This window comes from Rhinopithecus roxellana, chromosome 8, assembly GCF_007565055.1.
Source record: "Rhinopithecus roxellana isolate Shanxi Qingling chromosome 8, ASM756505v1, whole genome shotgun sequence".
In the NCBI taxonomy this organism is placed as follows: Eukaryota; Metazoa; Chordata; class Mammalia; order Primates; family Cercopithecidae; genus Rhinopithecus; species Rhinopithecus roxellana.
Window position 1 is genome coordinate 86,864,024 of NC_044556.1, and position 13,778 is coordinate 86,877,801.

Genomic DNA, 13,778 nt, shown 5'->3' on the forward strand with positions numbered 1-13,778 from the left:
GTACCATATGACCCAGCCGTCCCACTACTGGGTGTATACCCAAAGGATTATAAATTATTCTACTACAAAGACACATGGACACGTATGTTTATTGCGGCACTATTCACAATAGCAAAGACTTGGAATCAACCCAAATGTCCATCTGTGACAGACTGGATTAAGAAAATGTGGCACATATACACCATGGAATACTATGCAGCCATAAAAAAGGATGAGTTTGCGTCCTTTGTAGGGACATGGATGCAGCTGGAAACCATCATTCTTAGCAAACTATCACAAGAAGAGAAAACCAAACACCGCATGTTCTCACTCATAGGTGGGAACTGAACAATGAGATCACTTGGACTCGGGAAGGGGAACATCACACACTGGGGCCTATCATGGGGAGGGGGGAGGGGGAAGGGATTGCATCGGGAGTTATACATGATATAAATGATGAATTGATGGGTGCTGACGAGTTGATGGGTGCAGCACACCAACATGGCACAAGTATACATATGTAACAAACCTGCACGTTATGCACATGTACCCTAGAACTTAAAGTATAATAAAAAAGAAAAGAAAAGAAAAGAAAAAATTAAAAAAAAAAAAAACAAAAAAAAAACCACTGCAGCGGCTGGGCTCCCCGGGGCAGCCACCACAGAGGCTGCCCCATTTGTTCTGATGTGAGCTGGATTCGGAGAGCTGGTTGGGTTCATTTCCTGTGCTTCCAGCCTCCGTCTCCATTGGCAGCACTCACTCACCATGGTAACGCTCAGGCCGCTTTTTGGAAACCCTCACTTCTCCTTGCTTAAAACTATTCAAAGAAAAATCCGGGGGGGGCGGAGCAAGATGGCCGAATAGAAACAACTCCAGTCTCCAACTCCCAGCGCGAGTGACACAGAAGACCGGTGATTTCTGCATTTTCAACTGAGGTACTGGGGTCATCTCACTAGGGAGTGCCGGACAATCGGTGCTGGTCAGCTGCTGCAGCCTGACCAGCGAGAGCTGAAGCAGGGCGAGGCATCGCCTCACCTGGAAGCGCAAGGGGGAAGGGGATCCGTTTTCCTAGCCAGGGGAACTGAGACACACAACACCTGGAAAATCGGGTAACTCCCACCCCAATACTGCGCTGTAAGCATACAGGCATTCCAGGAGAATATATCCCACACCTGGCCGGGAGGGTCCCACGCCCACGAAGCCTCCCTCACTGCTAACACAGCAGTCTGCCGCGATCTATCCGCAAGGCAGCAGCGAGGCTGGGGGAGGGGCGCCCGCCATTGCTGAGGCTTAAGTAGGTAAACAAAGCCGCTGGGAAGCTCGAACTGGGTGGAGCTCACAGCAGCTCAAGGAAGCCTGCCTGTCTCTGTAGTCTCCACCTCTGGGGACAGCGCACAGCTGAAGACCAACAGGGGAAGTAGCGGGAGCCGGTGCAGACGCGAACGACTCTGTCTGACAGCTTTGGGGAGAGCCGCGGATCTCCCAACGCGGAGGTTGAGATCTGAGAACGGACAGACTGCCTGCTCAGGTGTGTCCCTGACCCCTGAGTAGCCTAGCTGGGAGAAATCCCCCACTAGGGGCAGTCTGACACCCCACACTTCACAGGGTGGAGTACACCCCTGAGAGGACACTTCCAAAGGAAGAATCAGACAGGTACACTCGCTGTTTAGCAATATTCTATCTTCGGCAACCTCTGCTGCTGATACCCAGGCAAACAGGGTCTGGAGTGGACCTCAAGCAATCTCCAACAGACCAACAGAGAGTCCTTCTGACTGTCAGAAGGAAAACTATCAAACAGGAAGGACACCTATACCAAAACCCCATCAGTTCGTCACCACCATCAAAGACCAGAGACAGATAAAACCACAAAGATGGGGAAGAAGCAGGGCAGAAAAGCTGGAAATTCAAAAAATAAGAGCGCATCTCCCCCTGCAAAGGAGCGCAGCCCATCACCAGCAACGGATCAAAGCTGGTCAGAGAATGACTTGGACGAGAGGAGAGAAGAAGGCTTCAGTCCATCAAACTTATCAGAGCTAAAGGAGGAATTACGTACCCAGCGCAAAGAAACTAAAAATCTTGAAAAAAGAGTGGAAGAATTGACAGCTAGACTCATTAATGCAGAGAAGATCATAAACGAAATGACAGAGATGAAAACCATGACACGAGAAATACGTGACAAATGCACAAGCTTCAGTAACCGACTCGATCAACTGGAAGAAAGAGTATCAGCGATTGAAGATCAAATGAATGAAATGAAGCGAGAAGAGAAACCAAAAGAAAAAAGAAGAAAAAGAAATGAGCAAAGCCTGCAAGAAGTATGGGATTACGTAAAAAGACCAAATCTACGTCTGATTGGGGTGCCTGAAAGTGAGGGGGAAAATGGAACCAAGTTGGAAAACACTCTTCAGGATATCATCCAGGAGAACTTCCCCAACCTAGTAGGGCAGGCCAACATTCAAATTCAGGAAATACAGAGAACGCCACAAAGATACTCCTCCAGAAGAGCAACTCCAAGACACATAATTGCCAGATTCACCAAAGTTGAAATGAAGGAAAAAATCTTAAGGGCAGCCAGAGAGAAAGGTCGGGTCACCCACAAAGGGAAGCCCATCAGACTAACAGCAGATCTCTCGGCAGAAACTCTACAAGCCAGAAGAGAGTGGGGGCCAATATTCAACGTTCTTAAAGAAAAGAATTTTCAACCCAGAATTTCATATCCAGCCAAACTAAGTTTCATAAGTGAAGGAGAAATAAAATCCTTTACAGATAAGCAAATGCTTAGAGATTTTGTCACCACCAGGCCTGCCTTACAAGAGACCCTGAAGGAAGCCCTAAACATGGAAAGGAACAACCGGTACCAGCCATCGCAAAAACTTGGCAAAATGTAAAGACCATCGAGGCTAGGAAGAAACTGCATCAACTAACGAGCAAAATAACCAGTTAATATCATAATGGCAGGATCAAGTTCACACATAACAATATTAACCTTAAATGTTAATGGACTAAATGCTCCAATTAAAAGACACAGACTGGCAAACTGGATAAAGAGTCAAGACCCATCAGTCTGCTGTATTCAGGAGACCCATCTCACATGCAGAGACATACATAGGCTCAAAATAAAGGGATGGAGGAAGATCTACCAAGCAAATGGAGAACAAAAAAAAGCAGGGGTTGCAATCCTAGTCTCTGATAAAACAGACTTTAAACCATCAAAGATCAAAAGAGACAAAGAAGGCCATTACATAATGGTAAAGGGATCAATTCAACAGGAAGAGCTAACTCTCCTAAATATATATGCACCCAATACAGGAGCACCCAGATTCATAAAGCAAGTCCTTAGAGACTTACAAAGAGACTTAGACTCCCATACAATAATAATGGGGGACTTCAACACTCCGCTGTCAACATTAGACAGATCAACGAGACAGAAAGTTAACAAGGATATCCAGGAATTGAACTCATCTCTGCACCAAGCGGACCTAATAGACATCTATAGAACTCTCCACCCCAAATCAACAGAATATACATTCTTCTCAGCACCACATCGCACTTATTCCAAAATTGACCACATAATTGGAAGTAAAGTACTCCTCAGCAAATGTAAAAGAACAGAAATTATAACAAACTGTCTCTCAGACCACAGTGCAATCAAACTAGAACTCAGGACTAAGAAACTCAATCAAAACCGCTCAACTACATGGAAACTGAACAACCTGCTCCTGAATGACTACTGGGTACATAACGAAATGAAAGCGGAAATAAAGATGTTCTTTGAAACCAATGAGAACAAAGATACAACATACCAGAATCTCTGGGACACATTTAAAGCAGTGTGTAGAGGGAAATTTATAGCACTAAATGCCCACAAGAGAAAGCAGGAAAGATCTAAAATTGACACTCTAACATCACAATTAAAAGAACTAGAGAGGCAAGAGCAATCACATTCAAAAGCTAGCAGAAGGCAAGAAATAACTAAGATCAGAGCAGAACTGAAGGAGATAGAGACACAAAAAACCCTCCAAAAAATCAATGAATCCAGGAGTTGGTTTTTTGAAAAGATCAACAAAATTGACAGACCGCTAGCAAGGCTAATAAAGAAAAAAAGAGAGAGGAATCAAATAGATGCAATAAAAAATGATAAAGGGGATATCACCACTGACCCCACAGAAATACAAACTACCATCAGAGAATACTATAAACGCCTCTACGCAAATCAACTAGAAAATCTAGAAGAAATGGATAATTTCCTGGACACTTACACTCTCCCAAGGCTAAACCAGGAAGAAGTTGAATCCCTGAATAGACCAATAGCAGGCTCTGAAATTGAGGCAACAATTAATAGCCTACCCACCAAAAAAAGTCCAGGACCAGATGGATTCACAGCTGAATTCTACCAGAGGTACAAGGAGGAGCTGGTACCATTCCTTCTGAAACTATTCCAATCAATAGAAAAAGAGGGAATCCTCCCTAACTCATTTTATGAAGCCAACATCATCCTGATACCAAAGCCTGGCAGAGACACAACAAAAAAAGAGAATTTTAGACCAATATCCCTGATGAACATTGATGCAAAAATCCTCAATAAAATACTGGCAAACCGGATTCAGCAGCACATCAAAAAGCTTATCCACCATGATCAAGTGGGCTTCATCCCTGGGATGCAAGGCTGGTTCAACATTCGCAAATCAATAAACGTAATCCAGCATATAAACAGAACCAAAGACAAGAACCACATGATTGTCTCAATAGATGCAGAAAAGGCTTTTGACAAAATTCAACAGCCCTTCATGCTAAAAACGCTCAATAAATTCGGTATTGATGGAACGTACCTCAAAATAATAAGAGCTATTTATGACAAACCCACAGCTAATATCATACTGAATGGGCAAAAACTGGAAAAATTCCCTTTGAAAACTGGCACAAGACAGGGATGCCCTCTCTCACCACTCCTATTCAACATAGTGTTGGAAGTTCTGGCTAGGGCAATCAGGCAAGAGAAAGAAATCAAGGGTATCCAGTTAGGAAAAGAAGAAGTCAAATTGTCCCTGTTTGCAGATGACATGATTGTATATTTAGAAAACCCCATCGTCTCAGCCCAAAATCTCCTTAAGCTGATAAGCAACTTCAGCAAAGTCTCAGGATACAAAATTAATGTGCAAAAATCACAAGCATTCTTATACACCAGCAACAGACAAGCAGAGAGCCAAATCAGGAATGAACTTCCATTCACAATTGCTTCAAAGAGAATAAAATACCTAGGAATCCAGCTTACAAGGGATGTAAAGGACCTCTTCAAGGAGAACTACAAACCACTGCTCAGTGAAATCAAAGAGGACACAAACAAATGGAAGAACATACCATGCTCATGGATAGGAAGAATCAATATCGTGAAAATGGCCATACTCCCCAAGGTTATTTATAGATTCAATGCCATCCCCATCAAGCTACCAATGACTTTCTTCACAGAATTGGAAAAAACTGCTTTAAAGTTCATATGGAACCAAAAAAGAGCCCGCATTGCCAAGACAATCCTAAGTCAAAAGGACAAAGCTGGAGGCGTCACGCTACCTGACTTCAAACTATACTACAAGGCTACAGTAACCAAAACAGCATGGTACTGGTACCAAAACAGAGATATAGACCAATGGAACAGAACAGAGTCCTCAGAAATAATACCGCACATCTACAGCCATCTGATCTTTGACAAACCTGAGAGAAACAAGAAATGGGGAAAGGATTCCCTATTTAATAAATGGTGCTGGGAAAATTGGCTAGCCATAAGTAGAAAGCTGAAACTGGATCCTTTCCTTACCCCTTATACGAAGATTAATTCAAGATGGATTAGAGACTTAAATGTTAGACCTAATACCATAAAAACCCTAGAAGAAAATCTAGGTAGTACCATTCAGGACATAGGCATGGGCAAGGACTTCATGTCTAAAACACCAAAAGCAACGGCAGCAAAAGCCATAATTGACAAATGGGATCTAATTAAACTAAAGAGCTTTTGCACAGCAAAAGAAACTACCATCAGAGTGAACAGGCAACCTACAGAATGGGAGAAAATTTTTGCAACCTACTCATCTGACAAAGGGCTAATATCCAGAATCTACAAAGAACTCAAACAAATATACAAGAAAAAAACAAACAACCCCATCAAAAAGTGGGGAAAGGATATGAACAGACATTTCTCAAAAGAAGATATTCATACAGCCAACAGACACATGAAAAAATGCTCATCATCACTGGCCATCAGAGAAATGCAAATCAAAACCACAATGAGATACCATCTCACACCAGTTAGAATGGCAATCATTAAGAAGTCAGGAAACAACAGGTGTTGGAGAGGATGTGGAGAAATAGGAACACTTTTACACTGTTGGTGGGATTGTAAACTAGTTCAACCATTATGGAAAACAGTATGGCAATTCCTCAAGGATCTAGAACTAGATGTACCATATGACCCAGCCATCCCACTACTGGGTATATACCCAAAGGATTATAAATTAGTCTACTACAAAGACACATGTACACGTATGTTTATTGCGGCACTATTCACAATAGCAAAGACTTGGAATCAACCCAAATGTCCATCTGTGACAGACTGGATTAAGAAAATGTGGCACATATACACCATGGAATACTATGCAGCCATAAAAAAGGATGAGTTTGCGTCCTTTGTAGGGACATGGATGCAGCTGGAAACCATCATTCTTAGCAAACTATCACAAGAAGAGAAAACCAAACACCGCATGTTCTCACTCATAGGTGGGAACTGAACAATGAGATCACTTGGACTCGGGAAGGGGAACATCACACACTGGGGTCTATCATGGGGAGGGGGGAGGGGGGAGGAGGGAGGGATTGCATTGGGGAGTTATACATGATATAAATGATGAATTGATGGGTGCTGACGAGTTGATGGGTGCAGCACACCAACATGGCATAAGTATACATATGTAACAAACCTGCACGTTATGCACATGTACCCTAGAACTTAAAGTATAATAAAAAAAAAAAAAAAAAAAAAAAAAAAAAGAAAAATCCATCCAAGCCCATCAAGGAAAAGGTACTTATTAAATACCTTTCCCACAGTTAACTCATCTCCAACAAGGAGCTGTTTGGGGTGCACTCGAAGTTGTGTGTCCCTGAGACACAGGCATAATTAGGTTAAACATGCAGCTGGAAGTAGAAAGGCACCACACTTACCCAGAACAAGAAAAGGTCAGAACGCTACCCCTCTGTGAGCCCTCACACAAAAGCTCGGGAAATGGAGGCTGTGGTTTTCAGGGAACCGGGCAAGCGCTCGCATGTGGCACACCGAATCATTCCCGCTGCTTGATGGTCACGCTCTGTGAGCTCTTTCTAGGGTATATTTGCTATATTCATTAAAGGAGAGAACATTGGAAGCATTTAAAATAAAACGCCTTGTGATTTTCAAAATCATGAACATTTCCAGCAGGTTGAAGAGAAAGGGCTTTCCCGGTTGCAATAAGAATGAGAAAAAGAGAAAACCTCCTGAAAAAAATAAAGAGGGGGCGGTTATGGGATCCATGTGATGCTGAGGTTTCTGTTTGTGTTGCCGATTTTCAGTAAACAGCATTTGTTTCTTTTCTGTCTTCATTTCCAGTTCTGTATTTTGCAGCTGTCACTGTATGGTGATTTGGAAACCCCTCAAATTCAATTCACAGCCATGTTGTCCATAAAATGTAAGGATTGTCCAATTCAACACAGAAACTCCCATCTGTGAGGCCTTGGTATCAGGAGGGCTTACGAGATCAATAAAGCTCGTCTGCTACCAAGGAGAGCCTCGGTTTCTGACAATGGAGGCTAGAACTTACAAAACTAAATGAAATTATGTCTTAACCTCAACTGCCCCCAATTTAAAAGGAATATGATAAGGTCAGAAATGAAGGTTTTTGATTACAGGATCCCAGGCCTATGAAAGAATGCCTGGCTAGAAAAATAAGATTCTTGTTTTCTTACTAATTATAAAAGCACTTATTATGACAGCCCGTCATTCCATAGGACAAATTATGTCTACTTAAAGGTAACTGCAACAAAAACACGGTACAGCACAGATATCTACTCTACATCTGTAATCCTGGCTCCTTGCTCTAGCATTAAAGTGGTTAAATGAGCTGGCAAAATCTCTCATTAGGGGGAGCCAAGAGGTATTTCCATCATTTGGACCCACAGTGAAGGATGTAGTCTCAAAAAACACAAACCCAGACAGACACATCAGGTACCTAATTCACTTAGTGAAGTCTCGCAGCTTCATCTGATGTTTCCTCATGACACATACACACCCACCCTCTCCCAAAACAAATAAGACTCTCCCCAATTACTCACCTAGACCACCCTGACAAATGTCTGTGCGCGTGGCTCCACCAATGATAAACTGAGGGCTGGGACACAACTCCTGAAAGCAATTTGGAACAAAACACAAGTCACAAGGTGCTCAGTGACGGTGGCAGCCTGGGGAAAGGAACATCAGAGTCCCAGAGTGCACAGCGGGAAGAAACCCAGGAGATCATCTACTGCCCATCACATTGTTTTGTTGCTGAGGACTCTGAAGCCCAGAGAGGAGACGAGCCCTGCCCACAGTCACATAGCCAGGGGTGAACAGAGCAGAAGCTGGAGTCCAGAGCCCCTGCCAGAACTAGTGTTTTCTTTTTTTGTTTATTTTTATTTATTTTATTTTATTTTATTTTATTTTATTTTATTTTATTTTATTTTATTTTATTTTTGAGACAGCATCTCGCGTTGTTGCACAGGCTGGAGTGCAGTGGCATGATCTCGGCTCACTGCAACCTCCGCCTCCCGGATTCAAGTGATTCTCCTGCCTCGGCCTACCACATAGCTGGGATTACAGGCACGTGCCACCACACCTGGCTAATTTTTGTTTGTTTGTTTGTTTGTTTTTTGTTTTTTTGTATTTTTAGTAGAGACGGGATTTCACCATTATAGGCAGGCTGGTCTCGAACTCCTGACTTCAAATGATCCATCTGCCTCGGCTTCCCAAAGTGCTGGGATTACAGGCATGAGCCACAGCAGCTGGATAGGACTAGTGTTTTAATACTATATGTGTGGTGTGGGTGTGTGGGTGTGAAAAGGTGGTGAGGAACATGGAGGTAGGAGAAAGGCAAAGGCTGAGATAATATGTGATGAAAAATGATATCACCTATTCAGAAAACACCCCTATTTACATAAAGAGAAGATTAGAAGAATATTTAGCACACTGCTGTGCACCTTGTGGGCACTTGTTAAAATCTTGACTAAATGATAATGACCCCATGTGCTGATGGACACACTGAGGTGTCAGAAGTACCATGTGTCCTGAGAAGAGAACTCATCTCTGATACATTCACACACCTGACCTGCACTTACTTCCTCCACTCACCTATCTCAACTGGCATCTGCCTACAAGCAGTTTCATGGCTCTGGTGCTCTGTTGGGGCACAATGACTCATGCTTTAGTCATCCTTTCTTTGTTTACCCAGCAAGGATTTTCTGAGTGCCCATTTTGTATCCAGTACCCTTTGAACCATGGCAGGCAGGGGAAAGAGGGAAACATGGTGAAATGCAGAAAGAAAAGAAATAAACCACATAGTTCTTGGCCTCAAGGTGCTTGTGGTGTATATAGGAAACCAAGATTGACATTATGAAAAAGTCAGAGAAAAAAGGCTGGTGCATAATAATAGAATGTAGGCTATATCCGCAAAAGGAGAAAAAACACAGAGAGAAAAATGAGAAGGGCCCAACAGGGATGATGGCTGCGAGATTTAGTGGGTGGGAGATGATGCCTGTCCGTTAGAAAGGTAGGATGCAGGAGCAGTCTATGTACTGGTTCCTAAAGAAGAGATGGGTCTACCTGTTCACCAGGCAAACTGCTAGGGGAAAAGGACAGGACCTCAAGGGACAAAACGGAAGTCAGCCTACATTTAATCAGAGGCATCTTGGGCTGCACTACATCAAAGACTGTCTGGTCACAGAGAGAGAGAATCATTTCGTTCTTACTTCATAGAGGTGAAGAAAGGGCAGATCAAAAAGGACTGGGAAGCAGGAGGGTGGGCTGAGGGCAGACGCTTGGGGTCTGGATGGAGCTGGCAACGGGGATTCTGGGATTCTGTTGTGGGAGGTGGAGCCTTCCAGGTGGCAGCCCCATAGCCTCTATAAGGTGACAGCTCCTGCTGAAATGGCAGAAACAGTTCCTCTGGGCTGACTTTTTTTTTTTTTTTTTTTCAAGTATTAAAAAAATTTATGCCGGGTGCAGTGGCTTATGCCTGTAATCCCAGCACTTTGGGAGGCTGAGGCGGGTGGATCACCTGAGGTCAGGAGTTCGAGACCATCCTAGACAACATGGTGAAACCCCGTCTCCACTAAAAATACAAAAATTAGCTGGGCGTGATGGTGCACCCCTATAATCCCAGCTACTCAGGAGGCTGAAGCAGGAGAATCCAGGAGGCGGAGGTTGCAGTAAGCCAAGATCACACCATTGCACTCCAGCCTGGGCAACAAGAGTAAAACTCCATCTCAAAAACAACAACAACAAAAATGTATTTACCTGTTTTTCATTGAAAAATTAGTACATGAACATGAGAAAATCCCCAACGGTAAATAACAGTGTAAAACACACAATCCCTTCCACCTCAGAGTCCGCACTGGTAGCGTTTCTTAAGTGTCCCTCCAGAAACTGTCTTCTGATATAAAAGCACATCTATATACATACATACATTTTTATCACATATGTCTTGTACATGCATCTTTTCTTAGGACATAGAGAGCTTTGTAACTTCATTAAAAGTACCACACGTTATTTAGCTTGTTTATTTTGTTTCTATTTATTTATTTGTAAATAAAGGTTCTCCAGTGATGGACCTTTAGTTTTTCGTTTATTCATTCGCTTTCAGTCTTTTGCAATCTCTGGTAGCAACTTAAAGAGAAAGGTGGCACCAGCCAATCTGGGTGTTCTAAAAGTGTGTAGCTACAAATGTTCATGCCGGGTGCTCAAGACCTCCCAGTCTCCAGGCAGTCATTTTTTGGCAAATAAAAGGCACAGAGATCTGAAAGAGTAATAAGTAAAAAGAAAGAGAAAAAAAAATTTTAATTTTAATGTTGTTTTAAAAACAAAAGAAGGAAAAGGCTGTATTGTCAAGAGGGAAGAAAAGACAGCACACTCTATAGAGGTTTGGAAGAATCTCTTTTCTTAAAAACTCTCTTAAAATAGGTTCTTGGCTGGGCGTGGTGGCTCATGCCTGTAATCCCAGCACTTTGAGAGGCCAAAGCAGGTGGATCACCTGAGGTCAGGGGTTCCAGACCAGCCTGGCCAACAGGGCAAAACCCTGTCTCTACTAAAAACACAAAAATTAGCCAGGTGTGGTGGTGGGCACCTGTAGGCCTAGCTACTCCGGAGGCTGAAGCAAGAGAATCACTTGAACCTGGGAGGCAGAGGTTGCAGTGAGCCGAGATTGCACAACTGCACTTTAGTCTGGGCAACAGAGTGAGACTCTGTCTCAAAAAATAAATAGATAAATAGGTTCCTGTTCTTCATTCTCCATTCATCTGTCAGTCTCCTGAAATCTGACTTCTACATCCATAGCTTCATGAAACTCCTCTCACCCACGTCACCAATAACTAACTTCTCTTTGGATTTGGTACCGTTGGCTATTCCTCTCTGAAAGTTCTGCTCCCTTGACTTCCATATCCTTACTCACGCTTGATTTTCTCCTCGCTTCTCTGAGCATTTCTTCTCAGTCTCTTCCATGCATTCCTCCACTGTGCTTGCCCCTAAGTACCAAGGAACCCCTGGCTCTTGGTCCTGAACCCTCTGAGATTATCCCATTTCATACAGCAGTAACACCCCTAAGTATTTTTGCTCGGTGACATCATTCAACCCCATGGCTTCAACTATTAACCACAGAATATGCTGATGCTTCCAAAATAACTCCCTGAGCTGTATCTTCAATTACTTGTGTCACAATGCTCATAAGATAGAATTTCATTAGATTCATATCTAATAAGCTTCCCAAGTTCTATTAAAATGTTGAGTTTGGGTTGGAAGACAGAATGATTGGCAAAGGCTACAGACAACTGAAAGTGAAATATACAGAATGGTGCTAAGTGGTTTGTAGGTAGATGGAATGTCCATTTTACTATGTGGTATTCAGTATAATTCAAAAATGTCCCCACCCCAGAAAAACACACACACACACACCAAAAAATGTCATGACTAATATGTTACATGAATCTTTCAGGGACCACAGAAAGTCCCCAACTTTGGGCTGGGCATGGTGGCTCACGCCTGTAATCCCAGCACTTTGGGAGGTCAAGGTGAGCTGATCACTTGAGATCAGGAGTTTGAGACCAGCCCGGTCAACATGGTGAAATCCCATCTCTGCAAATAAAAATGCAAAAACTAGCTGGGCATGGTCTTCTCTCCATTCCTAAGTTGCTGTTGAAGCACAGATCAGAGATACAAAGTAATTGGCAGTCAGAGAGGTTTTAAAGAGGCGGAATTCTGTAAAGAGGCAGCCTCACACCTACCCACACTTGGAACCCTTTTTTAATCTTTCCTAATAACAATCGTGTCTTTTTAGTAATACTGTTTTCTATTACTCAAGCGAGGATTTCAAAACACTCCATAAATACAAATTACTCTAACCTAGGATCAGCCTCTGATGACCAGGCCTAAGGAAATACAGGTATCAGTTAAGAATCCAAGGCAGTAAGTGACTGAAACCCACACTGTCTCAGTGATGCTGACTACTTGGCCACACTGCTCTCCCAGAGCGTTACCCATGTCTGATAGCTTTGGTTTGCACTTTAGGAGCTCTGGTTTTTAGAACCCCCAGAGATGCTGACATCTTCATCATCATCACCTTCAAGCATAGCCACATTGCTTGACCCAGAACTTCCATCCCTCTGTGATCTGGCTCCACTGGATGTTTCCAGCTTTGTCTGTCAGTTTCCCACAGCGAGTGATTATGACTCTCCTCCCATCACAAGGGACTCCCACCTTCCTCTGAATACATTTGCTCCCGATGCACTGCCACAACCCAGTGCCTCTGCCCACACCTGTGCCTTCTCTTCAGTCTCTCTCCTGATTCTCTTCCAATAATCCCAACTCAAATGTCTCCAGTAATTAACCTGCCCCAATTTCACTGTCAAATTTAACTGCTTCTTACTCTGAACTCCCATGCATTTTGTTCATATTTCTACTTATTTCGCCCTCTGGATATTCTGTCTTGTAATAATAGCTAGATTTCCTCATTCAAGCCTCCCAAACAACAGTGAAGTGGGTAATATTATTATCCCTATTTTACGGATGAGGAAACTGAGTCTTGGGGTGGCTAGTAACTTCTCCATGGTTCCTCAGCTAGCAAATGGCACAGAGGGGACCAGAAACCTGATCTACCTGACGCACGAGCTCATGCTCTTAACCACGCTGCAGCCTGCCAGCTGTCCATATGTCTCTCCCTGATGAGCCAAAGCTCCACAAAGACTCCTCTCCAGCACCTGAACACAACCAGCACGCAATAAATCATGGCTAAACTGAAAACTCCAGATTCACTAATCCAAGACATAGCAGCTGAAGAAAGAGTGGCTCCAACCTGAGGCCTCTCACCCTCATCCTTATCCTAACCTCCCAACAATTCATCCCCTTGACATTTCTCTTGAACTGGGTCCTTACTATGCAGCTGACATCACTTCATTGCTGTCTTGCTGTATTTCTCCTTAAGATCAATAAACCACTTAATTGCCAAAAAGTGGACACTTCAGGGAAGAATATCATTGAC

General features: G+C 43.2%; 1 protein-coding gene across 1 annotated transcript in view; it reads right to left on the bottom strand.

The window, feature by feature from the left end:
• CAPN8 (calpain 8) overlaps positions 1 to 13,778 on the bottom strand; it is an 83,252-nt gene that overhangs the window by 63,515 nt on the left and 5,959 nt on the right. Inside the window, exon 2 of the mRNA XM_030934930.1 lies at positions 8,332 to 8,401. Within this exon, the coding sequence (XP_030790790.1) occupies positions 8,332 to 8,401 (70 nt within the window). The remainder of the gene's footprint in view (positions 1 to 8,331; positions 8,402 to 13,778) is intronic.